Source organism: Pelodiscus sinensis, chromosome Z (assembly GCF_052426305.1).
Source record: "Pelodiscus sinensis isolate ZL-2025 chromosome Z, ASM5242630v1, whole genome shotgun sequence".
NCBI classification, from domain to species: Eukaryota; Metazoa; Chordata; order Testudines; family Trionychidae; genus Pelodiscus; species Pelodiscus sinensis.
In genome coordinates, this window is record NC_143085.1 from 29,071,589 (window position 1) to 29,098,665 (window position 27,077).

The 27,077-nt window shown below is 47.3% G+C and overlaps 2 protein-coding genes across 3 annotated transcripts; one reads left to right on the top strand and one right to left on the bottom strand.

The window, feature by feature from the left end:
- Positions 1-637: 637 nt before the first annotated feature.
- On the bottom strand, positions 638-12,856 carry SNRNP35 (small nuclear ribonucleoprotein U11/U12 subunit 35). Of its 2 annotated transcripts, none has more exons than XM_075898544.2 (2): positions 12,726-12,856; positions 638-11,807 (listed from the first exon to the last, which is right to left on the bottom strand). In XM_075898544.2, exon 2 carries the CDS (start codon positions 11,802-11,804, stop codon positions 10,995-10,997), a length of 810 nt encoding a protein of 269 aa, XP_075754659.1. In that variant the 5' UTR covers positions 11,805-11,807; positions 12,726-12,856; the 3' UTR covers positions 638-10,994. The 2 variants fall into 2 exon arrangements, with proteins under 2 accessions (XP_075754659.1, XP_075754658.1); XM_075898543.2 differs by having other exon boundaries at positions 12,683-12,836.
- Positions 12,857-12,955: 99 nt separating this feature from the next.
- On the top strand, positions 12,956-26,254 carry RILPL2 (Rab interacting lysosomal protein like 2). Its single transcript, XM_006113717.5, has 4 exons — positions 12,956-14,622; positions 15,668-15,819; positions 24,180-24,293; positions 25,966-26,254. Exons 1-4 carry the CDS (start codon positions 14,299-14,301, stop codon positions 25,988-25,990), a joined length of 615 nt encoding a protein of 204 aa, XP_006113779.3. The 5' UTR covers positions 12,956-14,298; the 3' UTR covers positions 25,991-26,254.
- Positions 26,255-27,077: the final 823 nt, after the last annotated feature.

Genomic DNA, 27,077 nt, shown 5'->3' on the forward strand with positions numbered 1-27,077 from the left:
AGTTTACTGTATCATCGGACCTGTGATTCTCACTACACCTTCCTAACACAGGACTCTACACAAAGAGCTGTTTGCACCTTCATTGAATATTAGGTGGATAGTGTCCCAACCATCCCACATCACGATTGAGGCTGTTAGCATGAGAATTGAACTTGCAGATGAATTGTAATTCCAATGCTTCTTTGTATATTTGGCTAGTGGAGTTGGTTTGTGACAAGACAGCCATTTGAAGATCTTTTAAATAGTGATTAGGAAGATTAAAGTGTTCCCCAACAGGTTTCTGCATATTGCCCTTAGGTATTCTGTCATGCTGGAGTACTTCTTACTCTGACTCCTGTAACCCTCATTGTTCAAGGAGCAAGGGAAGTCAGAGGAACAGTGCTCTATTTCGAAATCAGAGCTGTGTAGACGCTCCCACTTTTGAAATAATGTTTTGAAATAAGCCATGTCATTGATGTAACTCAGTTTGTGTAGCTTATTTCAAGTTAAGTCCTGCTGTGTAGACACACCCTAAATTCCTCCAAAATTTCTTCAGATGGATTTAGAATAGTTTTATATATAAAATACTCATTTATGAGAGTAACTCAAACGGCTATTCTTCAACTCTTGAAACTCAGCTTGTAAATGCAGCAAAACGCACTGAAGTGGGTACTTTATTAACCTTGAAAAATGATAATTATGAACACTTGAAAATGCAGGAACAAATATGCACAGAGGAAAGCTCTAATTAGCAGTGGGCTTTTGGCAACAGGACTTGAATCAGACCTTTTAAAAACAACACCAAACCAATCAACCAAAAACAGATGGAGCATACAGAATATACAAGCTTCAGGGTGAAAGTGGTAAGGTAGTTTTGATACATACACTTTCTTAAAACACAGAAAATTAAATGAACGCTATAATGCTAAGGCTACAGACTTAAACATAAAAAAGTTAGGAAATGCAAACATTGAGGCCCCCTCAGCAAAGTTAACTTGCTTTGAGTGCACTCACATCCTACTAGTTTCTACCCTGTACTTCAGAAGTTGCTTAATGAAATAGTCTTATGATGTTTGTATTACAGTAGCAGCGAAGGATTCCACTTATAGATCCTACTGTGTTAGGTACTATATAAAAAGAACAAAAGGTCTTAAAAAAAGAGTGTTGTAAAAAGCGAAGGATAGTCATGGTGGTTAACGTTGAAGATGGTACCTTAACTTTTGCATTTCCCAACATACATGCATGACATTTTAACATTGCATGAACACTTTCTGTATATGGTTCAGTAGAAGCATACTGTTATTTTGCTTAAGCTGGTAACTTCTCTGCCATATGAACAAGGAAAATTAATAAAATCTGATTTGATTTTATGTAGAATCAGCTTTTCATTTGTTAATTACAGTTCATAGGCTTATTAAAATGGCTTTGCTATTAGTTCACACACATCATTAATTGAGCACCCATGCATTGTCTGTGGCTAAATGATTCATACATTTAGTGTGTTAAATATGACTGACTGCAAACAATTGCATACATGTTTAGGTGTGCTAGAAATGGGCCTAAGACATTAAAAGTATGCATTTTAAACATTTATTTAAAATATTAGAGACTTACTATATTTATTTCTCCCCCCCCTCTAATTTTTCTCTTTCTGCTTAAAAGCATATTGTAGTCAATTGTCACTCTATTCTTTTCCATCAATGTGCAAAATAAATTTGTCCATATGCACTGAGACATGTATGAATATGCACCACTAGCAAAAACAAAAACCTAGCAATTGGTGCTCTGCTAATGAGCTGGGCCACATCTGAATCTCTCCTCAGTGGCTGCACAAGTGCACAGCTTACAGGGCACACTGACTGTAGTGTTTTTATGTGAAAGGCACCATGCTAATTTCCTTTCTTTGGGGGATAAAATTAATCCTTTTGTAGTTTTTTAAACTAATACACAAACTAAGACTGCATAGGTTACAACATTTAAAGCTTCTTTTGAAGCTTCAGTAACAAAGCAGCTGAAGACAGTGGTGATTTCATCTTGAATAATATTTGACACATTTTCCATTAGGCGTCACTGCCTTCATTTTGCAGATACAAACAGTATTTTGCTCCAAGTTTTGTTTCACCATGTACCCTGTCTGTTATCTCAAGTGTCTCTAAACCACTGGGTCCTAACTTATCTTTCTTCGTTTCTGGAAGGTTTAGTTTCTTCTCTTGTGATAAAAAATATATATGCAAGTAACACAGAAAAACGTTCACTTCTAGGATTCTTTTGGCAAATGAATGGACTCACACAAAGACAACTCTTACACCCAATAAGGCCAAGAGGCTCTCCAGCACCTGGGACTAAAACCCCAACCCATTTTGTTTACCACAAGCTTTTTTAAACAAACAAAACAAAAAAGAAAAGAAACTGTGTGCCGTTAATAAAATGTACAATACCTATTGGCTATGGCTCTGACACAATGTTTATGTTAAAATTTGTGGGAGAGAAGGGGATTTTTTCCTTCAGTTAATGACATTTTCAAAGAGTGAGTGTGCAGTGTATACATTATTTCCAGGGCAGATCCTACCACAGTTATAATCTGTCAAATTCAGAGGTTGCAGAGAAACAATTAGAAACTTCAAATGATAAATATAGAGAAGTTGGAGCAGCTGTGAGGGACTGTGATTATATATTCCCCCTTGCTGTTTATAGTGCCTAAGCTATGTAGATACTGATGAACAAGGTGCATGTGCCTTGCATTTTGCTCGGAGTTATGCAGTATTAACAGAAAATGAAGTGCTCATGTTGAGGAATTCTAAACACATTGCATTTGTTTTCTTCTTCATACCTTGGCCTTTCCCCCCTCCATCTCTCTCTATCTGTAGTTGTAGACCTCTACTGTACTGAAAATAACTCCCTTTCCTACAAAGACTTTGAAGAAAGCTCCAGGTAACACAGGTATAGGAGAGGTTTTCAAAGCAATGCTAACTTTTTTGTTCTGGAAAAATTTAAGAAACGAATAGTCTAGTAGCACCTTAAAGACTAACAAAACATGTAGATGGGATCATGGACTTTCGTAGGTACAACCCACTTCTTCAGATAAATGGAGTATTAAAAGTCCAGTTTCAATATAAATAGGGGTTGGGGGAGAAAGGAAGGGGGGAAATAGTGAGTTAGAGTGTTCATGTAAGAAGAAGCTGATAGAGTAGGTGCAATTTTTTAAGTACCCACTGTTTAGTTGGTTAAGTCATTAAGATGTGGAAGGTAATATGCAAGCCAGATAATGTCTTTTTTCATGTCTTTGTGAAGGCTCCCCAACTTGTAAATGAAGTTAAGTTCCAATACTTCCCTGTGTATTTGGCTTGTGGAATAGGCGTGAAACAACACAGTGACTGAGATCCATTAATGAGTGCCAGAGCAAGTTAAAGACAGTCTCAACCTAAAATCTTGCCTCCAGACTGCCCCAAAATTCTGTTGAAAGTCTGGAGATAAGATTCTAAAATAGGAATGTTATCAAACATGGTTTTTCAGAAATGTATAAGTGACGACTTTTTCAGCAGTTACACTTTTACACATGGGGGTGGGGACAGTAGCTGACGTTTGCAAGGAGCTGTCTTTTAAGCTGTCTTCTCCTGAACACTGGCTCCTGCTTCCCCCCCACCTCCTTCCCCACCATGCTGCTCTGTGGGAAGCAGCAAAGAATGGGGCAGGCAGCTTTGCACAGGAGCTGGCACATGTGGAGAGATGGCTTAAGACAGCTTCCAATGCTTTTTGTCTCCTGCCTGTCCTCACTACCCTATGCTGCTGCTTCTGATAGAGAGAAGCAGCAGGGCAGGTGAGGGGGCAGACAGGAGCCAGTATAATCAGGAGGCCAGTTCTCCGCATGTCACCAGTTCCTACAGAGACACCTGCCTGATGCCCCCATCTCTGTTTTAAGTCAGCTCCCCTAAGAACCAGTTCTTGCCTCACACTGTTGTCTCTGTGGGAGGCAGCTCTGCAGGAGCCCATACGCACAGAGAGCTGGTTTTCAGGGAGTATGTACCAGCTCCAGTTCCCCCTGCCCTCTGCCATACTGTTGCCTCTCTATGACAGGTAGCAGTGGGGGAGGGGAGCTACGTGGGAGCCAGTGCTCGTTGGGACCCAGCTTTTAAACCACCCCCCTGCCTGCCTCCTACCACTGCAGCCTCTATGGGAGGCACTGGGAGGTGGGAGCAGCTCCGCATGAACTGGCATGCACTTGGGAAGGGTTTAAAAGCTGGCTCCCCATGGGCACTGGCTCATGCCTTCCCCATCCGCTTGCTTCCTCTGATACACAGGCAGTTAACAGAGGTGGTGAATGTAGTCGTTAGGATAATCATGTGAATGACTACACACAAATATCCCTACTCTAAAACCTCAATTGTGCAGATTATTCCCCTTGTTATGCTGCATTGGTCACAAAAACCCACTAGCAAATTTATGTACAACATAGCTATTGTTGGAATGAGTGCCCAGACCAGTAGGGATGCAGCTAGCTATGCTTCCTGAGAATCACATTCCCCCAAATTGTGCTACACATTATGCCCCTAATGGGAGAGGGGCCTTTTTTTGCTCTGTTGAAGCAAAGAGAGAACTGGTTTTCTGTTACGGATGAGACCTCCCTGGTCCAGCACCCTTAATACCTGATCAGTTCTGAATGAGGAGAGGTCAATTTTAGCCACTGCTGCTGGGCTCTGAGCTCTCCCATGAAGCTGCCGGGCTCTGAGCTCTCCCATGGAGCTGCCGGGCTTCTGGCCGCTGACTGTCCACTGGGTTCCCTGCCCCTGGGCTGCTGGCTTGGCTGTGCTGCCAGCCCCAGCCAGGCTCCCACCTACCAACTCAGCTCTGCTCTCAAACATGGCCAGGCTCCTAACTGAACTCCTGGATGCCAGTTCTGCTCCCAGCCACTGGCCCCTCTGTCACCAGATTCTTAGTTGACTTCCCACCCCCAGCTACTGGAACTCTCTGGTCCAGCAATATTGCCAGACCAGAGAGGTTCATCCTGGGCTATGGAGTTTAATCCATTTTATGGGCTCAGCTGTATTATAAAGAGAGTCATGCTACTGCAGTTCTGCCACAGGTGAGATTTATCTGTATATTGGCCAGTTTGCCATAGAGTAACTTTCTTTAAAAAAAAAAGAAAAAAAAAGTAATACCTATTACTGCTGTTGGTATTTTCAACAGCATGATGGAGTAGACTTGCTGGGACAGGACACCATCCTAAACTGTAGCAGCAATCCACACACTGTATATATTAAAACTCATAGTGTTGCTGACACTGCCTGATCTGAACCATCAATGGAACTTGTAAGTAAAAAATAAGCTTTAGGGATATAATCAAACTCTCTTCCCTACTGTGGTTTCAAATGCGTCTTCTGAACCAACAGCCTGGTTTAAAATACCACTGTTCTTGGGTTTGAAAAAGTTCTTTGTACATACAGGACAAGGTATCTATACTATAATCCATCTATAATTAAGTGGTGTTGGAAAAATGATTGTAGCCTCGTTAGAATGCTGTTCTGTTTTGTACTCTAAATGGGAGTGAACTGTGTTAGGATGGTGAACACAGCAAAACTTAAAGCTACAAGCTTGGGCCCTTTCCACACAACAGGATATCATCAATGTTCTCCATATTATAGTCCCCTGCCATGGTTGTTTTTTTCCATTGTGCGTGCACATAGGCCCATAACTGAAACTGGTAACAGGCATCAATCTATTAGCAGTTCTGGATGGAGCTATGGCCTTTGTTTCTATATAATCTTACTGCTGTATCACTATGTCACTTGGGAGCATGGAAAGTCCCACCTCCAAGTGATGCAGTTACAATGACCTAACACCCAGTGTAGACAGTACTAGGTTGATGGCAGGGTTTCTCCCTTCAACATAGCGACTGGAGGTGGATTATTTACATTGATGGAAGAAGCTTACTCATCTGAATAGCAGCATTTTCACTGAAGTATCACAATAGCACAGTTGCTGTGTTTTAAGTGTGGACTCCTCACAAACTCAAATACATAAATTATTTCAGAACCATTCAGATTAATTCTGTACTACAACTCCAATAGCTAGGTGATTTGCTACGCTGTATCCTCTACAGCTAGGAGCTGGGACCAAGTCTCCCAGCGCTGGCAGATGGACTTCTGCTGAAGGGCTCACTTGGCTGCACTAAAAATAGTAGGGTGGCTTATGCTGCTTGGCAACACCTCAGGCACTCAAGCAAAATCTATACCAGCTAGTGGGTCTGAGTTGGAGTGACAAGCCCTGAGTCTCAAATGGAACAGCAACAGCTACACTACTATTTTTAGCACACTAGCACAAGCTTCTTCTAGCATGCATCTGTATCAGGGGTGGCAGGCTCATTACCACAGGCAGAGTGAGAAGTATCTGATACTTGAAATGCATCCACACTGGAGATGCTGATAGCAGTGTCCAAAATTAGCATTTTATGTAGGCAGTGCTATGAAAACACAACCTGACTTGGAGACACTAAAAATAATCTATATTTTTGTGATCTATATTTTTCTTTTTTTGAGAGAGAAGCTACACCTACAGAAAAATACAGCTGCTACCTATTCAAAATGTGGATTGAGCAAAGAGATGTTTATGCATAGGCCCTTACACAAAATGTGGGAACATTAAGACTTTCCTTCATTTCAAAGATCAGTTGTAAATATAAAGCAAGAAGATATGCTATTGTCATATCTTAAATGCCTCGTACATATAGATAATGACTCTTTAATATGTTATTTTCTGACATATTTCTCTTCCTCAACTTCTGAAGAAAAGAAAAAAAGCTTTCCAGACTACTGGAAGTTCTTTTGGTAGGGGAAGTTCATTTGCTCTAGGTTGGAAACAGCACTTGCATAAGTTGTTTTGGATACTTATGCTGATAACACAGCAGACTATTGCTGCTCTTTATAAATTAAGTTAATACTGTATCCTTCTATGAAATATGCCACGATGTTCCTGCAAATTCTCTTTACAGCACAATTTAGAATTGTCTGGCCCTTTAACAGCAGATACAGCAATATAAGCACTGCAAGAATGTAGTAGATTTACAACCTGAATCAGCAAACCACTTTCTGAACTCATTAAAAGTAGTGCCCCAGAATGCTACTGATACATAAACTAATACTTAGCTCAATATCCAAATTCTTATATTAAAGAGGACATTTCTAGCTATATGTATCAAGCTAGCCCCACTGTCTAGACACCACTGCACTATTTTTGGTCCAAAGCTACTGCACATCTGAACCAATGGCACTAAGCAGTTTGAATGTCCCCCATTCATCTATATGGGTTGCTACCTTGGAAATCTAATTACTACTGAAACATATTAACCATTTCACTCCTGACTGTACAAACAGGAAGAACATAAAACTGGCCAAGTTCAGACCAATGATCCATCTAGCACAGCAGTGGTTCCCTCTAACATTTTCTATCCTTGGGCAGGGAAATATACTAAAACAAGGGATAGTTAACAAGGAGCAATGCTTATGATATTTAATATGAAATCAAATAAAGAAAATTAACACTACCCTTGGAGTACATAGATCATCATCCTAACAACTCAAGCTAGTAAACACACCTAAATGCATATTATCCACACACAGCTCAGTTTCAAGATGCTAAACAAATCAGTCAACTAGAAATATTTGCAAGGAGAGCCTGACTAATACAATTTTACTGACACTGGAGAGTAAAAGGCATTCACTAAAACGAAAAGGTTACATCTACACTGGCAGCTTCTTGCGCAAAAACTATTTTGCGGAAGAGTTCTTGCTCAAAGAGTCTTCCACAAGAGTGTGTAAACACTGCCATGTGCTTTTGCACAAGAGATGTGCTTTTGCACAAAGGCATCAATGGCAGTGTGGATGCTCTCTTGCGCAAGAATGCTCTGATGGCCATTTTAGCCATAGGGGTTTCTTGGGCAAGAAATTCAGAGCTCTTGCGCAAGAGGGCTTATTCTTCGTGGGGAAAGGAATAACTCTTCCGGAAAAAGCCGTTTTCTGACACTAGACTGTAAATTTACTTGTGCAAGAACGGGTGTGCAGTGTAGACACACAGCAAGTTTGTGTGCAAGAACAGCTGATCTTGCGCAAAAAGCTGCCAGTGTAGACGTAGCCATACAGTTTCTCTAGGGCAGTGGTCCCCAACCTCCCCCCACTGCCAGCACCCTTCCTCCTTTCCTCCACTTACCCTATGCAATTAGCTCCTTACCTCCCTTCCCAGCCTAAGAGTTTTGAGGAGATTAGGTTGCTGGGGTTCTGTCTGCCCCCCCTCCTCCAGCAGACACTTCCAAACTCCACTCCCCTCTGGCTTCCCCCAGCCAAGCCATTTCATGAATGACTTCCTCCCCCCTTCTTCCAGGGGCTTATTCCCTCCTTATCTCCTGTTTCAAGCATGCAGCAGCCCTGTTTAGCTGCTGCTTACATGCCCGGCCACCCACTCAAAGAATTCTAATAGACTGGTGAAGCATGATTTCCTTTTAGAAAGGCAGCATAGACTCTTCTCCAACAGATCATGTAACCGTATGTCTGATAATCCTGTTCTTTACTATTATTTCAGCTAGTTTGCCAGGTACTAAAGTCAGATTTATCAGCTTACAATTACCAGAATTGCATTATTTTTAAAAATCAGTGTCACATGACCTATCCACCAGTCATCTGGCACAGAGGTTGATTTAAGCAATAGAATGCATGCCACAGTGAGAATTTTGGGTTTGACAGTCCTCTACTCCGTCGGGAATGATAAGCTTTCGACTGCATGCAGCCATGAGCGTGCTCCCACTATCTAAAGCTGTGATCACTAACCAATCGATCATGATCGACTCGTCAATTATGGGGGCACTGCCAATCAATTGCAAGGCAGTGTTTCCAGCAGCCACCTGCTCCTCCCACCCTCAAGGAGAAGCCCATGCTGGCACTACAGTCTCTTGCAAAAATTGAGCTAGCTCCAGCTTCCTGTGGCATGGAGGGGTGGGGGGTTCAGCTTCCTGAGAAGCTGGATCTGGCGCAGAGCCTCAGGACTTCCACCCTAGGCCACAGGAAGGAAGGTAGCACAGAGGAGGAAGGGAAGACAAGAAAGCACGCGCTCCTCCCCTGCCCACAATAGCACATATGCTTTCTTGTCTTCCTTTCCTTCGCCATGCTCTGGGGAAGGGTGGGGGGGAGGTGGCGGAGGGCAGAAAATGGGTGCCTGTTAAGATGGCAGCGCAGAATCCAGAGTGGCTGGATTTCTTAAAGAAGCTACATGTGTACTTCTTCCAGTGCTGCTTGCAGATCCTGCCCCAGAGATCCTTATCTCTGTAAACCCCCAAGTACTGGCCAAGCTGCTCCTGCCCCCTCCCCTGGCCAGACTTCCACCAGCACCCTGGCCCCATGCCAGACCCCCACCAGGATACTGTCACTGCTCCCTAGTCAGACCTCCACCAGAACCCTCCCTCTGTTCAGACACCATCCAGTACCCTGCTTCTGCCCCTTGGCCAGACACCCACCAACACCGTGTTCCTGCCACCTCTCTCCTGGGCAGACACCTACCCCCAGATTGCTCCTGTACCCTACTTTCCACCCAGATTCTGCACCCCCATCCCTCTCACTGGCAGCCCTGTCCTGCACACTGCATCCCTCATTTTTGGCCCCTAATTAAGAGTGCAGACGGGCCCACAAAATCCACTAACCCTGGAACCCCAGAAGGATTAATTTGGCCTGAGGCCTTGAACCTCAGTCCTACCTACTCTCCCCACTATTTGAAGGGGTTGTTTTTTTGCATCTCACCTGTATGGTCCCCAACTGATTTTTTTCATGGGTCAGTGGCCCCTGGCCCAAAACAGGTTCCCAACTCTCCCATAAATAAGACATTGCTGAAACATTTTCTGTTGGACATAATATTTTATTTAAAAATGAAGTCTGGCCAACAAGCCCCCAATTGGGGCCAAACCCCCATCTGGCTGCAGCATCATAACACTCCTGCACCCTACAGAGACCCCAACCCTGAACTCTTCATACTCCTGAACCCCCTGCCCTTAGCTCCTCACATCCGCAAACTCCTGCACCCCATATCCCCAGTCTAGTGCCACAACACTCCCACAAATCTGTGCCGAGTCCATCATACACCATGCCCTCCCTGCCGAGTCCTTCTTACACCCCAGACCAAACTCTGCACTCACACATCCACAAGTCTGCGGCTTGCTCAGTACTCTAACCCTCCACCTGACCCCAACACTGTCCAGCCTGGAGCCTCTTCCCTGAGCCAGCAGCCCCTTCTCCACCTCCTCCTGAACCCAAATTCCCTCCCAGAGCATGCACCTCTCACCCCCTCCTACACATCAAATCCCTCATTCCCACCCCAGAGCCTGCACTTCCTGTCTCAACCCAGCAAGAGTGACTAAAGGAGGGGACAGAAAATGATGGGAGAGGGGAACAGAGAGGAAAGGGCCTTAAGGAAGAGGTGGGGTCTTAGGGAAGGGATGGGGGGAGATCTTGACTTGCCCTGACATTTAAAAAGTGATCTTGGGTGTAAACAGGTTAAAGACTACTGAACTAAAGCATTAACCCTGAGCACCTGCATTAACACTACAGACTTCCAGGAGTGCCCGGAAACCACAAATCAGGCAAAGATGAAATCACCTGAGCAGATTTATTGCCAAATGACATACATTAACAGTTGTTACCATAGAGATGTAATGCTAAGCCACTGCACATTCTGTAAGCCGTGGCAATGTACTAACACATAAAAGCGCACGTAGCATCCACCCCCCCCCCACTCCCAAGGTTGGTTGTTCACCATTTGGGAGGCCTTTTTATAATCAGTACAAACACATTATACCACTTCCTACATATCAGGTTGCCACCCTCTATTATTTATCACCCCTCACCTTGCAGAGATGGGCCTAAATCTGGATTAGAACTTGACCACAGTTCAGGGTTGTTTGGATCAGTAGTTTTTGGAAGTGTGTGGCTGCAGAATCTATGCCCAAACATCCACACAGTTCATGGGTGTTGGGCCTATGCCTTCTACCGATGTTTGTCGTCATCTCTTTGCTTCTTAGGGTCTCTCTCCCTGCTTCGGTCTCTTTCCTTATCTTTTCTCTCTCTGTCCTTTCTTTCTCTTCCTCTGCTCCTTTCATCTTTGGAATCTCGCTCTCTCTCCCGATCACTTTCACCCCAAGCCCATGATTGTTCTCTTTCCAGCCATCTCTTGTCTCGATTCCTTTCAGGATCTCGGTCCCTCACTCTCCAGTCCTTCACTCCCTCACGAGACCAGCTCCTCTCTCTTTTCTCCATTGGTCCCTCTCCATAGAAGTCACTTTTCATCGTTGGCAAATTGATGGGCTTTCGGAAAGGCCTGTCCCGCCCTCCAAACCGCAGCTGCCCAGATTCCTTCTTGCCACCAAAACCACCTCCAAGCCTCCGAGGGATCCATCCTTTGAGGGTCCTTTCCAGCTCAAAGTCCACAAATATCTCATGCTGGTCAATAACCAGTCTGTTGGCATCCCTATGGGCTTTCAACAGTGCCCTTTCTTCTTTGTACTCTATAAATGCATAGCCCTTGGAAAAGCCTGTGACCAAGTCTCTAACCAGACGAGTCTTCCTTATGTCTCCATATCTGGAAAAGGCTTCCTGCAACTTCTCTTCAGTGGTTTGTAGATTCAATCTTGCTACAAAGAGAGTGAGGTGGGGATCTCCTGTAACCCCCTTATTGGGTACATACCGTGCCAACATGGCTCTCCAGATGGCACGGTCATGAGGCTCTTCATCTGTGCCATCAATGCTCCCTGCTTTGAGGGGGTCATACTCCTTTGCTATGGGCGCCCACTCGTTCATTTTCTGAAGGGAACACAAGCATCAATCATACTAGTTAACACTGTACAAATGTTCCCCACTACAGGTGCATTGGAAGATGCAGTTAATGGTGATACTTGGCATTTGCCTATAGCATCTTCCATGCCAGGATATTAAAGCATTTTACAGACATGAATGAGCTGATAACACTCCACCACAGGCTCATCCCCATCTTATAGATGGGAAAATCAGGACACTCCTCTTCCACAGGCCCCAAGAGGCACAGAAAACCCTAGTCACCCTGTCTCCTAATAAGCCACACTGAGCTCCGCAGAAATGACAAAAAATCCCTTACAAGACTAATTAAAAGCTGACTCCACTGGAATGCTCTTTTCAGCTAGCCTCCCCCAAGCGCCAGCCCCCTGTGCGCAGCAATTTAGTCCCCATGGAGGCGGGCAGCGTTTGCTGCCTGGTGGGAGGAAGCGCTGCCGCGTTATTATTTTTAGGGGCGCGTCGTGCAGGCGCTCTGGCCGTGGGGGTGGGTTTAGAAAGAGGCCCAAAGCCTCCCACGGGCCGCTCGGCGGGGGCCACGTGCGTCGGAGCCCGAATCAGCCCTTCCCTGGGCTTTGCAGCGCCTCCCCTTTACACCCTGCGGCAGCCAGCTCGGTCCCCTCCTGCCCGGCTTTGCCCGCACGCGCTGCCAAGAGCCCGGGGGACGCTCAGCCCCCCCCCCACCCCAAAATCTCCTCAGAGACGCGGATTTTTTTAAAGGAGAAATTAGTCAGCACGCCCCTCCCCCTCGGCTCAGGCCTTGCACCCCCCGCGCCGATCGCCCGACCGCCGATCCCAGCCTCCCCCCCAGCCAGCGCCCTATACAAGTCTGACTCCCACCGCCCCTCCCGCAGGCCAGGCCCACTGACCTGAACACCGCGGGGTGCCGAGCCCGCCCCTCCTCCCACTCACTGACTCCCCTGCCGCACGGCCCGCGCGCGCTGAGCGACGGTTTCTCCGCCCAACGGCTGCGGGCAGGCGACGCGTAGCAAGGGCTGATTGGCGCGCCACGCGCAGAGCGCCTCCGAGGAGCAACTCCCCCTCCCCCCGCAGAGTTAGAGCGGCTGTTACTTGTGCCCCCCCCCCCCCCCCCGCGGGCAGCGCGCTCTGTGCAAGCTACGCGGCGCCCCGGCCGGGCACAAAGCCAGTCCGAACGTGGCGCTCCAGAAAAGCAAATGCGTTTGCCTTGCTGAGTCGAGGAGGGGCTGTCTACAGATGCATTTCCCTTGCTGGGGGAAAGAGGAGATGGTAGATGTATTTTCTAATCCCCTGCTGGAGGCGGCCGGCGGTTGATACTTTTGCTTTGCTGGAGGATCTGGCTGCAGATGTATTTGCTTTAATGCTGACTCCTTTTCGGAGAATCTAGCAGATGCCTTTGTCTCGCTAGTCCCTTGCTGAAAGGTCTGGCTGCAGATGTCTTATCCTGGCTGCAGCCGCTAAATCCCCTGTCCGGGGGAGGCAGCGTCAGGAGGCTTCCATGTTGTTGGATCTCCCCACAATTTACAGTAACGTCCCATCAGCACAGGGATTCCCGGGCAGAGTCCTTCCTCGCAGAACTAGCCCAGATGCTTCATTCCACCGTGCAATGGCTGAGACAATAAGAGCTTTGCACTGCAGAGGAGCCGTCATGCCTGGCAGTTGCCAGGACCTTTTTCCAGACGCGGGGGCTTGAACTAGCGGAGCTGCCGCAGAGCTAGGAATCCGGAGAGCGGATTTTACTTGTAAATCCGAATCGGGTTGTATGCACGATGCGGAGCAGCGACAGGGGAGGCCTTTAAATCCCATGGCAACCCCGGCTCAAGCTTTTGGAGGCTGACCTGAGTGTCTGGATCTGTGAGGCCCATTACATCCTTCCCCACCCTGAGGCTTCCCCATGGAAACTGCCCTGTTATCCAGAGCGAACCGACGCTCTGCCTTGGCCAATGCTTGTTTTATCATAGCTCTTGCACAATGCAGCGGGAGATGTCCAGCTGCCCTCCCTGTATATCTGCCCCTCTACTTCAGCACAGACCACTCCCACGAGAGCCCCAGCCCTGCCCCTCGCAACAAAACATTTGGTCTGCCGGGGTAGATTTCCCTGAACAACCAGCAATAAAACACACGCGCCCACAGGCTATCAATCACCCTGCAGCCAATCTTTCTCCTGGACACTGCATAGGAACCAGAGCAGAGGCCACTCAGCTAGCCGGGAAGCTGCCGCGTTTCAGCCCACTCCCCTGAACCAGCCTCACTTCCCACATGGCTACATTGTTACTCTTTTAGCCCCACCCCAGCCTGCTGACCTGGTTATCTGATTGGCCCCCAGGAGCTTCCCCTGGAGGCAGAGGAAAGGACTTGGTCACAAGCTAAGAAGTTTCACTGGGGAGGACGGAAGTCGTTGGAGATAGCAACCAAAAGCAGGCTGTAATTGCAGCAGCAGGTCTGAAACCAGCCCTTCCCCTAAAGGAGGGAATCAATAGTATTGGGTGTCCCCGGGGGGCTTCACATGCAGGATCATCAGCACCAAGAGGAGGGAGAAGAGAAGGAGGAGCCTGGCCCTGAAAACGCCTTTGAGAAGAGCCCCTTCCATCTGACAGCAGAGGATGTCTATGACATGTCCTATGTGGTGGGCAGGGAGCTTCTGACAATAAGAAGTGAACCTAGTAGGACTGGCCAATTGCAGTTTAAGATAGTGAGGATTTTGGAAATGTTGGAAGCTTTGGTGAATGAGAGCAACTTGACAGTGGAGGAGCTGAAGATGGAGAGAGACAATCTCAAAAAGGAGGTGGAAGGACTCAGAAAAGAGTGCCCAGCAGGGAAGGCAGAGCAGGTAGGTATAAAGACAGGTGCAACCTTAGAAACTGAACTGCTTATTGTGCAAAATACACTTTGGGAAACAATATGGAGGCATGGGCTTTATTAACTACATTTTACACTAGTAAAGATTCTGATGGAGAATCCCCATGTATTTGGCCCACACTTAACACATTGACAGAGTTACAGCTCTGGTGAGAAATGACTGAGGTCAAACTCATGATGGTAGGCTATAGCTTAGTTTGAGGCTAGTAGAATTCTCAGCATCAAACATTTCTACCAATGGGAGACTGTTTTACTACAATACACTAAAAAGCACTTTTGCTAGCATGATTCAAGTCATTGTGCAAACAGGTCCTATTAGAGAAGTTTACTTTTCATCCCTCTTGAAAATTCTGAACCCCTTGCCCAAGCAGAGACCAGCTCTGTACTGTCTTTTATTGAAAGGACAGGGTATAGATTGACTGGATAGAGTCATGCTGAAAGAGAGAAGTTCAAACATCCAGGCCCTGATTTTCTTGTATTGTAAATGTATATTGCACAACTATCTTTTACATACAATTGCTCATACAAAAGTACCTATTTATTCATTTGTACACATGTTGAAATCACTGGGATTGTGCAAATTAACTGTGTGAGGCAGAATGGCCTTGTGGTTTAAGCCTAAAGCTGGAACTCAGGAAAGCTAGGTTCAGTTCTTGGCTTTGCTCAGATTTCAGGCAAATCTCTGGATTTCCAGTTCCTGTCTGTGACATTGGGGAATAATAGCACTTCCTTAGTCAGTTTATAAGTAAACTCTTTGAGGAGGGAACCATCTTACTATGTGTATATAGTACCTGGGACAATGGGGCCCATCGGTGCTCCTGAAATACAAATAATAATTATTTCGCACCTAAATGGTATGAGAGATCAAGATTGTAATGTCTATAAAGTATGGAAATTACTATTGATTGGTCAAACTGATTCCTTATTGAAGGTACAGCCTGACTTCAGCTATGGAGTAACTGGGCATGTTGTGTCATTAAGGTTTGTTTTTTAAACTGTTGCCTTTTGTTCTGCAGCTGAGCCTTGGACCAGACAAAATGATAATAGATCTCACAGATCCAAATCGTCCACGGTTCACATTGCAGGAGTTGAGAGATGTGCTGCAGGAACGTAACCAGCTGAAAGCACAACTTCTTATTGCACAAGAGGAACTACAGTGCTGTAAGAGGTAAGTCATTAGGGCTATGTCTAGACTACACTCCTCTTTTGAAAGAGGAATGTAAATTAGGCAAATCGAAAGTGCAAATGAAGCACAGATTTAAATATCCCATGCTTCATTTGCATATTTGTGTCCAAGCACTTTTTTGAAAAAAGGTTTTTCAAAAGTGAAAGCGCAGTCTAGACGTAGTTTTTTTGAAAAAAAAAAAAAACAACTCTTTTTCAAAAGAACCCATACTAATTTTTTCCTGCAGTGAGGGGTTGGGGGTCCATAGATGGAGTGGGGTCTCCTGCCCAAAGATACCCAGGGAGTGGGCAGGGCCCCTGACTGACAGCTCCCCTCCCAAGACACCCAGGCTCCAGTGAATGCTGTGGAGGTGCAGCCTTTTGGGGGGTTTGCCCCCACTGAGCCTCAGAGCCCCTTGGGGCCCCTTGGGAAGGCCTTGCCCTCAAAGGCACCTTGTCTGCCCCTCTGTCTACAAAGCATTGTCCCCTTCCAGCTGGAGCCCCACCTACCTCTGGACCCGGCTCACAGCACTGCACCCCAGTTTTGTAGAGAATGGGTGCACCTACTTGAGCATTGGGGCCAGGTCCCTGGCTCAGGCGGGCTCTCCCAGGCTTACCACAAGCTGGGCAGATCTTGGTCACACTGCACATCTGGCCCTTTGGGGACAGTGTGGTTATGCTGCACCCTGTCTGCTTTCCTTGCTCTCCAGAGCAGCCACTCTATGCTCCAGGCTCCCTGGGCTTACCACGGAGCAAAGCTGCCCCAAAGGCCATTCACTTGGTGTTTCACAAACCCCAATGGGCCCATTTGGAAAGGCTGTGCTGAGCCCAAGTGCATAGCTTGACAAATTTGTGGAAGGGGGCAAGGTGTGTGTAGGGAGAGAGGAAGGGGGATAGTATATATTGGAATGGGGGGGTGCAGTAAGGGGGAATGGTGAGGGTGAGGATATAGGAATGGAGGCAGGGGGATGGGCAGTGTGGGGTGTGGAAGGGGAGGAGTTAGGGAAGGATGGGTGGGTGTGGGAATAGAGGCAGGAGGATGGAGGCGTAGGAATGGAGTTGTGGGTAGGGATGGAAGGAGCGGGGTGGACTATGGGCCATGGAGCTCTGGGATAAGGACTAGCAGCCCAGATTACCCCATCAGTCTCTCTTCCCATGTGTCCCAAATCTGGTTCTCAGTAGGGCGCAGGTGCATAAAGCTGGGGCTCCCCCATGGTTCCATGTCTCTCCATTGCTCCCTGTCCACATGGAGCATGTCCCAGCACCATGGTGGGAATTCACTTGCCAGCTGGAAGGACACATCTGGAGCGCTGCCGCCATGAAAAGATGGGCAGTAACTGGGTGCGGAGAGCGGGGAATTCTCTCTCTACCTGGCTGCTCACACATAACTCAGCCCCTGTCCCTTGCTAGCGAGCTGGGTGCCCAGGAAATTCGTTTGGAGTTGGGACCCGTTTTACTGATTGTTTTTGGTTACACTTGAGGTTCACAAGCCTGCAGAGCATAACCTTTCCCTGCACTCGCTGCCAGGAGAGGCTCCGAACTCTGCATGCGAACAAACTATTTCATTGAAAGGTTGGGCAGAAGCAGGAAGGGTGTGGTGGTGGGTGGTGGGGAGAGCTGGCTGATGCTAGAAGAGTGTGTTCAGGTGGGATGGACCAAGAGAGTTCGGACAGAGAGGCCCTTCCAGGGGATGTGGTGGGTGGGAGTGGAGAACGGTACGAGTGACTAGGGGCCATGGAGAGCATAGCCAGGCTCAGTGCAAGATTAACAGGCTCTCTGGCCACAAAAGTGGCCAGCAAGAGAGCTGTTGGCGAACATAAGAAGCAGGGAGTGCACACCCCCCCTGTTAATATATATAAAAGGAAGATGTAAGGCTGTCCCTGCCCCTAACACCTTACAGCAGAGGTAGGCAATAATTTTTGATTGGGGGCCACTTCAAAAAAAGGGGCGGGGCCTCAGGTGGAAGGGGCAGAGCCAGAACACTTTCGTGCTTCCCCACCAGGGCCAGCCTTAGGCCAATTCAGCCAATTCCTCGGCGTGGGGCCCCACACGCAGGGAAGTGACGCATGCGCCGGGAGCACGGTGCATGCGCAGTGCACCGGGAGCATGCCGCTTGTGCAGGGCCCCTGGGCACATGGAGTATGTACTGTGACGTCCCGGGTGCATGGCGCATGCACCATACACCCGGGGGGGCCACGCATGCCTTGTACTCCTGGGCGCACTGCGCATGCGTCGTGACATCCAGGGCATGCGACGCATGTGCTGTACCGCCTGGGGCCCCACGCTTGTGTGGCTCCACCCCCGGAATCGGACTCTGCGCTCCATAGAGCCGGCCCTGTTTCCCACCCACAGACCCTGATTGGTCTGGGGGGTGGGGGAGTGCTCAAAAACTTTGCCTTCCCCTCCCCCCAAGAACCCTCTGGCAGGGGGCAGAGACTTCGCGTGCTTCCTCCTGCTGCCCCCAGGTCAAGCAGGGCCTGGGGAGAGGGAGCATGTGAAGTTTCTCACTCCCTGTCCCTGCCCTGCAAGGAAGTGAAGGCTTTAGAGTCAATCACCAGCTGAGCAGCAGCTGGCAGTTGACTTTAACTGCTGAGCCCCTTGCAAGGTAGAAAGAGACTTCACGCGTTCTCCCCACCCTCAAGCCCTGATTGGTCTGGGGACTAGGAGAGCATGTGAAGTCTCCTTCCACCCTGCCCGTCCTGCAAGGAGTGTGTGGTGCTTAGAAGTGCTGCACCCCTCTCAGGGCAGGAGGAGACTTTGCATGCCCCCCCCCCCGGCCAATCAGGGCTTGGGAGTAGGGGGAGCACATCCGAAGGAAGGAGTATGCAGTGCTTTTAAGCACCGCACACTCCTTGCAGGGTGGGAGGTGACCCCCAGGCCCTAATTGAGCTGGGGGCCGAGGGAGTGGCAGGGCATCCACAGGGTGGGAGGTGACCCCCGGGCCCTGATTGAGCTGGGGGCCGAGGGAGTGGCAGGGCATCCACAGGGTGGGAGGTGACCCCCAGGCCCTAATTGAGCTGGGGGCCGAGGGAGTGGCAGGACCTCCATAGGGTGGGAGGTGACCCCCAGGCCCTAATTGAGCTGGGGGCCGAGGGAGTGGCAGGGCCTCCACAGGGTGGGAGGTGACCCCCGGGCCCTGATTGAGCTGGGGGCCGAGGGAGTGGCAGGGCCTCCACAGGGTGGGAGGTGACCCCCAGGCCCTGATTGAGCTGGGGGCCGAGGGAGTGGCAGGGCCTCCACAGGGTGGGAGGTGACCCCAGGGCCCTGATTGAGCTGGGGGCCGAGGGAGTGGCAGGACCTCCACAGGGTGGGAGGTGACCCCAGGGCCCTGATTGAGCTGGGGCCTGAGGGAGTGGCAGGGCCTCCACAGGCCAGATCAACTTGCTTGGTGGGCTGGATCTGGCCCACGGAGGCCCTTTTTTGCCCACCCCTTCCTAACAGTGCCAGGCAAAACAAGCAAGCAGAGAGGAGGCACAGAGTGAGGGTTTCACGCAGAATTTTCTATATAAATCAGCCTGACAACTGAAGTCCTGCCTATTCTGTGTGAATTAAAAATGTGTAATTGCACACATCAACATCTGCATGAAGTTACTTCAATCATGTGTGTAAAATAGGAATTTGAGCACACAAATCCAGTGTGCTAGCCAGTGTTTTTCTGTAAACAAACAAACAAACAAACAAAAGGTGCCAGTACTCATTTCTTGAGGAAAGTACATTTGAAAAATGCCTCCCCCCACCTTCTTCCTATATCACGTTGACATACGTATGCGCATAAGCGAAAAGCACATTTTTCATCTTGCTGTTCCCACAGAAAGAGTCAGTCAGGCTCGGGACTGTGCTGGGAGAAAGCGGTGCAGTGCCAGTGCTCCAAGGGCCAGCTGGCGGTTGTGCTGAGAGAAAGCAGCACAGCACGAATGCTCCCAGGGCCAGCAGGAGGCTGTGCCGGGGGAAAGGGGTGCAGCGCAAGTGCTCCCCAAAAAAGGTGCCGGTATGCCGTACCTGTGCATACTGCCACAAAAAAACATTGGTGTTAGCTATGCCTGACTGGTCATGTGTGAGTGCAAGTACCTTATTCATACATGCAGTCATACTAATTGCACACAAGAATTTTTATGAAACTCAGTCTTGAGGTATCCTAGGCCACTTGTCCTAAGAGCAAGGAGGTTTCTGGGGTGACTGTAATTAAAATTTCCCTTCTGTTGTGCAGAATGGTGCATGCTAGTTTCATTACTACCCCTTCGCCTCAAAGATGTGTGCATTTCAGTAATGCTATATATAGCATAAAAGCTTTTTAGAATAGGGATGTTAAGATGCACTTAATTGGCTAAGTAAGTAGTTGATAGAGTTTTTATCGATTACTCAATAATGGAAGGCATCCTAGCTCAGGCCTGGTTCATGCTGGGTCCAGGATCTACCCCCAGTGTGGCTCTGCGGTTTGAATGCTCTAAGAGCCAGGCTGGCTGCCTGGTCAGAGCAGCCTCTGCCCGCAGTGGGCCCACGGTTGCTGGGACAGAGGCTGCTGCTCTGCGGGATGTGGACCAATACCATTGGTTCTTCTGGCTCCATGTCAACACCCTTAGCTACCTGAGTTTAACCCTTGAGTCACCAAATACTGGCCAGCACTACTCCTATCCATCACAGTGACAAAAGGGAAAATAGAATTTGGAAGTAACATGGCTCAGATATTCCATATTTGCTTATATATGGCATGAATAAACATAGATTTACAGATCCTAGTATGCCAATATATTGTCTTATATGGCAGGGGTAAATCATGCATGTAAATCAGGCATCAGCGTTGTGAAATGGGCTACAAATACAATAAAGTAAGTGTTCAAGGGGTTAACAAGTAGGAAGACATTAAAAATGCACCTTGGAGCACCATTTGATATAGGGTTGGCCCTGACTCTCATGACCTGGGTTCTGTTCCTGGCACTGCCACTGATCTGCTGTGTGATTTTGTGGGAAAAATCACATCACCTCTTTTTGGTTCTGTTTTTAGCTCCCAGACTTTCGTTGGACTAAATAAACCATAAGCTGTTTGAAACAAGGGCTGATTTTTACTTTCTGGCTGTGTCTAGACTGGCAGCTGTCTACATTGCCAGCTGTCTACACTGGCCAATTGAATTTACGCAAGAACACTGACGATCTCATGTAAGAAATCAGTGCTTCTTGCGGAAATACTATGCTGCTCCCATTCAGGCAAAAGTCCTTTTGCGCAAAAGGGCTAGTGTAGACAGCTCAGATTTGTTTTGCACAAAAGAGCCCCGGTGGTGAAAATGGCGATCGGGGCTTTCTTGCACAAAACCGTGTCTAAATTGGCACGGACGCTTTTCCGCAAAAGTGCTTTTGCGGAAAAGCGTCCGTGCCAATCTAGACGCTCTTTTCCGCAAATGCTTTTAATGGAAAATTTTTCCGTTAAAAATACTTGCGGAAAATCATGCCTGTCTAGACGTAGCCTCTTTGTAGAGTGGATGGCACAATGGGGCTCTGATCAGTTGAGGTCCCCATGTGATAGTATAACACAACTAATAATAAGTCCACCCTGTGTACACTTCTGTAACTCGCATGCATAATGCAAGTTATAGCTGAGAAGCTAGTTTCAGAGCTGCCCTCTCCAAACAATGCAGTTAAGGACTAACTCTCCCCAGCTCAGCTGGAAGGCTGTACTAAGTTATCTCAGGCACATATTAATGGCTCATTTGGCTCTGGACTTGCCAATTGCCTAACACAGCTCACTGGAATCCAAGTTACAAATTAACCACGTGAATGATTAATTCATAAGTGGATCATGAGCTGTGGGACTCTACCAATTAATAATATTAGTAATAGGTTTCAGTTCAAGCAAATCAAGAGGAAAAATTGTGTTTTGATTTTCATGGTAACCTCTAACAAGGGGCCTAAGGCACAAAAAACCCAACTGAAGGAATCAGATATAAAACAAAGAATTATAAATACTAGCATTACCAGTCCTGTTGTGACAGTAGATGTACACGTGGCCTTCTCCCTCCTGGCTGTTCCCAGGAGTGGGGAGGCTTGGGCCATGCGGCCACTTCCCTTCCCACTGCTCCTGGGGGCATGGGATTGTGGCTGTGCATCATTTCCCCTGCTCTAGGAATGCTGGGGGGCATGTGCATGTGCTCTTCCCCTACCTGTGGTGGTGGGGCAGCATGCATGCTTGGCCAACTGCTCCTCCTTTCCTCCCCATGGGAGTAGGAGTGGAGGGGCAAGGCCTCAGCAGCAGGGTTGTAGGTGGGGCTGGGGGCATGCCTCCCCCTAGAAACTTCTCAAATGTTCTCTGTGACAGATGGTATAATGAACTCCTCTCCTTTTATAACAGTATATATGGGATTTTTTAAAAAAAAATAATGGTTTTAGAATTTTATGTGTATCCGTCCGTATGCGTTGTTACATAGCATGTGTGTAGCACAAACTATCAAACTGAATTTAAGACTCGCAGAGAATGGCTGGATAATGCATTAAAGATATGAGTTTGTATTTTTAAAGGAGTATGTTTCCATGCCCACATTGAACAGCATTGCTTATCTGCCCGTTGTGGGCTTTGACCCCCTTAGATCTCAAGATATGCATGATCAGGCTAGGTCAGTGCAGTGATGGCTGAAGTGGTGTGGATCTAAGTTCCCTTTACCCAGCCACAAAATTCCCTTGTACAGGTCAGCAAAGCCTATAGGCACTGGTGATGCTTATCCCAGCCCAAGTAGAAGTAGCCACGTTGGGTCAAATTGTGGCTTTGGTTTTTTTTAGTAGGGGTTTGCACTGGTGCAGCTATATCCCCAAAGGCTTTAACTGCTGAACATTTCCAGTGCAGGGAACAAAAGTGACATGGGGAAGGTGACACATAGGTCTTGACGATCTTCCCTGATTAGGGCCACAATCTTCTTTTAAACCTGTGTAAATCTGACTGACTGTGCTAGAGATACCCTGGACCTGCACATACGTAACCAACTTTAAAATTTAGTGCTATGAGATACTTGAGTGAAAGGAGCTTTACAAACACAACTTTTGATTAAAATCAGTTCTCCCCTAAGTATTATAACATTATGTAATACTCCATAGGAAGGTATTTAAGCTTATAATACCTATCAGTGGGGGTCTTATAAAATATTCTAAGCTAAATTATAGAAACAAGGTGGGTGAGCTATTGTGTTATTGGACCAACTTCTGTTGATGCAAGAGACAAGTTTTCAAGCCACATAGAGCTCTGTGTGACTCTAAACCTTGCCCCTCTAACATAAGTTGGTCCAATAAAAGATACTACCTCACCCACCTTGTCTCTCTAATATCCTGGCACTGACAGTGCTATAGCTGTACGGCAGATGTTCTCTGTGACAGATGGCATGATGGACCCCTCTCCTTTTATAACAGTATATATGGGACTTTTGAAAAAAGTAACTGTTTTAGAATTTTGTGTGTATCCATCCATATGCATTGTTACATAGCACATGTGTGTAGCACAAAATATCACTCTTTGAATTTAAGACTCACAGGCTATGTCTCAACTGCAGTCTTCTTGCACAAGAATGGCCATTCTTACACAAAAACTTGTGGAGTGTCTCTAGAAGCCCGTTCTTGTGCAAGAAAGTTTACAGTAGATCATCAGAAGAGAGGGCTTTTTGCACAAGAGTTATTCCTCTCCCCACGAGGCACAAGCCTTTTTGTGCAAGAGCTCTTGATCAAAAAGGCTAGTGTGGACAGGAACAGGGGTTTCTTGCTAAAATGGCCATCTTGCACAAAAACACATGGCAGTATGGATGCACTCTTGTACAAGAACTCTTGCGCAAAAAGTTCTTGTACAAGAAGCCTGTAGTGTAGACATAGCCACGGAGAATGTTTTAGTGGCTGGATAGTGCATTAAAGATGTGAGTTGTATTTTTAAAGGAATAGGTTTCCATGCCCACATACTAAATTACTCTACTGGGCACAACTAAAATAAGAGTGATTCACTAATATCATTAGTCCAGGCTGCCTGTTCCTTGAGAAATCAGAGTTCCTATTCAGCACAAGTTAGGAGCTTTCTGAATTGGTACCTATGTTAAAGACATTAGCAGCTGTATTTTGCATGCCCTAGCTTTACAAACCCCCACAGGAGAATTCCTAGAAGCATTTTTTTCAGCAAACTAAAACTAGTATAACATTGTTTTTACCCACAAAGGAAAGGTGCAAAGACACCACACCCAACAAGCATGACAGCGCTGCAATCATTAGCAGGATATTGTGACATCATCTGCTCAGTTGCCTCATGCTGCCAGAATGAAGAACAGGTTCAATATGCACAATGAAGGAGAGACTGAGTATGTATGTGCAGCACAGATTAAAAAAAAATCCATCTCCCTCTTTTGCTAGTGGCCTCATTTCACAGAAGGAGGACCAGGCTGGACCAATGCAAAAGGAATCCACTGTCTGCAATCCTTCTGGCTCAAGCAAGACTAATGAAGAGAAAACAATCATAAAACGTCTGTAAGTATTGTCACTGCTCTTGCAGCACTTTATAACAGTGGGCTGACTTGATGGGATACTTGATCTCTCACAAACACCCTCCTCCCCATTATAAAATGTAAGGACTGTTACTAGAGTCCTCCAGCAGTCAACCCCCCCACTTAAGTCAACCAGAATTTGGTAGCCTCAGAAGCCTACCACTGTGATGCATCATGGGCTGATGAAATTGTTGCACTGGGGGGCGGCAGGTCTGATAAACTGGTTCTTAGGCTCAGCTCTGTCCCTCAACTTGTTTTTGTACCTTGGGAAAATCACTTCACCTGTATGCTTCTACCTCCTTCACACTGTTTATTGGTCTTGTCTATTTAGACTAAGTTCTTCAGTGCAGGAACTGACTTTTATTTGCATTTGTACAATATCTAGGACAAGGCATCAAGGGGCTACAGTAATACTCAGATTGTTACATTGTAGAGTTTCCAAACTACTGAAAGACACTACCTTCCATTGACAACAAGGACAGTTAGCTCTTTTTGTAATACATATTGCAATGGGCACTAGTGACAAGAGACATGAAAAGATTAAATGAGCATTAGAAATAGTGACCGACTGTGTAGCTCAGCCATGAGCTTTTAGTGGCTGAGGCTAACTTGGTTCATATTGAAGCTGCACATAGGTCCTCTTTGATAAGCTGGTAAAAAGTAACTGCTGCTTCACTTAACTTGAGAGTCAATTTCACGGTAGGGATAGGCTGACTAGACACAGACAGAATGAACACTTTGCTTAAACAGCATTAAATTAAAGGTATCAGAGACAATCTGTCTAAACTATTAGCAGTGCTTGTGTACGAGGAGAGGGGTTCTTAAGAATGGCCCCAGGTCAAATCCTGGAGTACTTTTTGCAAAATGAAAGGGAAATTAACACTTAAATGACATGGCTCAGCTTTCTGTTCTTGTTTCCTCCTCTAGGAATATGAAATTGCATCTCAGACTGCTTTACAAACTATATCAGTGCAGTAAAATAACATTAAAACTTTATAGTTTTATAGTCCCCTTTATGTGTAGAACTCAAAAGTGCTTTATAAAGGCGGGCATTAGAATTTGAGGGAGAAACTGGAGCACAGATGAAGTGATTTGGCTGAAGTCACAGCATGTCAGCAGTAGACAGAGGAAGAGAGCCCATTGTCTTACTACCCAGCTCCCTAACCTTATCTTCTGGACAGGGCTGGTGCTTCACATACTAGCATAACAGCAAAGGAAGGAGTGATTTGCCCTGTGCCTGTGAAAAGCATCTTGTAAGGCCAAAGACTTCATCCCTGCTACACAAACAAGGCTTCAGTTAAGGTCTGAGCCAGGGGACACATTAAATCATATATGTTTCTTGGATCAAGGAGGCTGAATCCAAGACAATAATTACTAATCTTTCAGAGCTAATCATTAAACTGTTTTGCACCATTGCCTCCCCCACCACAGGCACTAAGAATTTCCACATTGTGTTGTGCACTGACTATCTCCTGAGGTTTATTTGTGATGGGATTCAAGTGGCAATACACAGCCAGAGCCTGATCAAGTTCTATTCTTATAACTTCTTAAAACAGCCCTCCCCATTATGTTGGCTAGACAGAATCAATTGGCAGTAGTAGTCTCTCTTTTTTGTAAGATGCTTCCACTCCTCCACTGTCCCCTTCTTACTACAGGTTCTTTTTCAAATCTGGAAAATGAACATGACTGAAAATTGAGCCACATCTGCTCAGCAAGTTGCAGCCCTGGAGAAGAAACATTAAAAGCAAAGCATCAGTTTCACTGTAGAGAACAGACATTATCACAAGAATGTGTATTTGCATATTTTGCTTTTAAAAAAACATTTCTTTCAATGTTTGTATTAAGGAATAAGTGGGGTTTTTTTTACCTCCTGTTAAGGATGGCATACTTCCTCTAGACATATCCAGGCAGATATAGTATGGAATAAACTATTTTTTATATTGCTATAGCTATTTTCAGTCTTTCATTGAACCATATGCAAGACATGCCCTGTAGAAGAAAGATTACAGGCAGTCGCCGACTTACGCAGATCCGACTTATGTCGGATCCACGCTTACGAACGGGGCTTTCTCGCCCTGGAGCTTGCAGGCAGCGATCCGCCGCCTCGACCTCTGGGGCGAGAAAAGCTGCTCCCGGTGCCCCTGGTCTGCTGGAGACCGTCTCCAGCAGACCAAGGGCACTGGGAGCGAAGCCACAGCAGCGGCAGGTTCCCACACTTCTGAGGCTTTGCCAGAGCAAAACCTCAGAGGCGCGGGACCCCGCCGCGGCTGCGGCTTCGCTCCCGGTGCTCCTGGTCTGCTGGAGACGGTCCCCAGCAGACCGGAGACACCGGGAGCGAAGCCGCAGCAGCGGCGGGTTCCCACGCTTCTGAGGCTTTGCGCGGGCAAAGCCTCAGAAGCGCGGGAACCCACCACTGCTGCGGCTTCGCTCTCGGTGTCACTGGTCTGCTAGGGACCGTCTCCAGCACACCAGGGACACTGGGAGTGAAGCCGCAGCCGCGGCAGGGTCCGGCACCTCTGAGGCTTTGCCAGAGCAAAGCCTCAGAGGCGCGGCACCCCGCTGCCTCTGCGGCTTTGCTCCCCGTGTCCCTGGTCTGCTGGGGGGGGGCGCACCTAGTGTGCCCCGTCCCAGCAGACCAGGCTTTTGTTGTGGACCCTGGGGCAGAGCAGCTGGGGCGCTGCCAGTTGGTCCTGCAGCGCCACTCTGGGCACTACTGGACCTACCCAGCAGCACTCCAGCTGCTCTGCGCCAGGCGTCCTGATTCAGC